The sequence below is a fragment of the Priapulus caudatus genome, unplaced genomic scaffold (genome assembly GCF_000485595.1).
Source record: "Priapulus caudatus unplaced genomic scaffold, Priapulus_caudatus-5.0.1 Scaffold983, whole genome shotgun sequence".
Lineage (NCBI taxonomy): Eukaryota > Metazoa > Priapulida > Priapulimorpha > Priapulimorphida > Priapulidae > Priapulus > Priapulus caudatus.
The window spans coordinates 71,545-72,770 of NW_014578044.1; the positions used below are offsets into that span (position 1 = coordinate 71,545).

Sequence of the window (1,226 nt, forward strand, 5' to 3'; positions counted from 1 at the left end):
GAGTGATATCTATAGATATCACTATGTCGTAGCTACAGTATCTATACGTAACTGTACCTATCATGTAGAGTGATATCTATAGATATCACTATGTCGTAGCTACAGTATCTATACGTAACTGTACCTATCATGTAGAGTGATATCTATAGATATCACTCTATGTCGTAGCTACAGTATCTATAGGTAACTGTACGTGATCATATCCTATCATCGGCATGCTCGTGGTTTACTGACGTTTACGCTCAGTTTCAGTTTGTGAACTCGTTCCTGTCACTCTTCTACATTGCCTTCTACATACAAGACATGGAGCGCTTGAGGGAGGTAAGTGACAGTAGCACGTTCTAACCAGTCCCTATCCTTACAGCTCAGCCCCAACCAACAACACGAGCAGTGGCGTTGGATTCCGTCACCGTGCCCTTACCATAGATATATACAAAAATACATAGATAGATACTTATCTGTGTGTGTGTGTGTGTGTGCGTGCGTGCGTGCGTGCGTGCGTGCGTGCGTGCGTGTTTGTATATATCTATGGCCTTACGTTTGGGTGTTTGCGACAGCACTGAATCTGTTGTTTGGCGAGCCATTCTGCTCTTGCTCGGGTGAGACATCTGGGACGAAGTGTAATTGTAAATACTCGGCTCTTACAGTTGGAATAATGACCACCTTTGTGAAGCACGCAGGCTATTACAGTTGGCAATGGAACAGTTGGCAATATAGCATTTAGCAATGTTACAGTTGGCAATGGAACAGTTGGCAATATAGCATTTAGCAATGTTACAGTTGGCAATGGAACAGTTGGCAATATAGCATTTAGCAATGTTACAGTTGGAAACGTTACTGTTGGCAACAGTATGGTTGGCCACGTCATGATTGGCAATGTTGCAGTTGGCAATAGAACAGTTGACAACGTTACAGCTGGCAATATAACAGTTGAAAACGTTACAGTTGGTAATAGATCAGTTGGCAATGTTACTGTTGGCAACAAAACAGTTGGCAACAGTAAAAACATCTCACGTCGCTCGCGCGCGAGACGTCTAATTGTATTAATTTTAATCCGCCTCGTTTAATTAACAAAATTCGAGCCGCGGCGACGACTCGACACTCACCACCGGAGAAAACAAAACAATCTAATCAAGGACGTTCGTGTCACCTTAAATACCCTCCGCAGACGAACAGAATGTAGAAATACAGAATATAGAATATAGATGTAGAATATAGAATGTAGC

General features: G+C 42.5%; 1 protein-coding gene across 1 annotated transcript in view; it reads left to right on the plus strand.

The window, feature by feature from the left end:
- LOC106814811 (anoctamin-8-like) overlaps positions 1-1,226 on the plus strand; it is an 18,932-nt gene that overhangs the window by 10,564 nt on the left and 7,142 nt on the right. Inside the window, exon 7 of the mRNA XM_014819163.1 lies at positions 247-321. Coding sequence (XP_014674649.1) covers positions 247-321 — 75 coding nt within the window. The remainder of the gene's footprint in view (positions 1-246; positions 322-1,226) is intronic.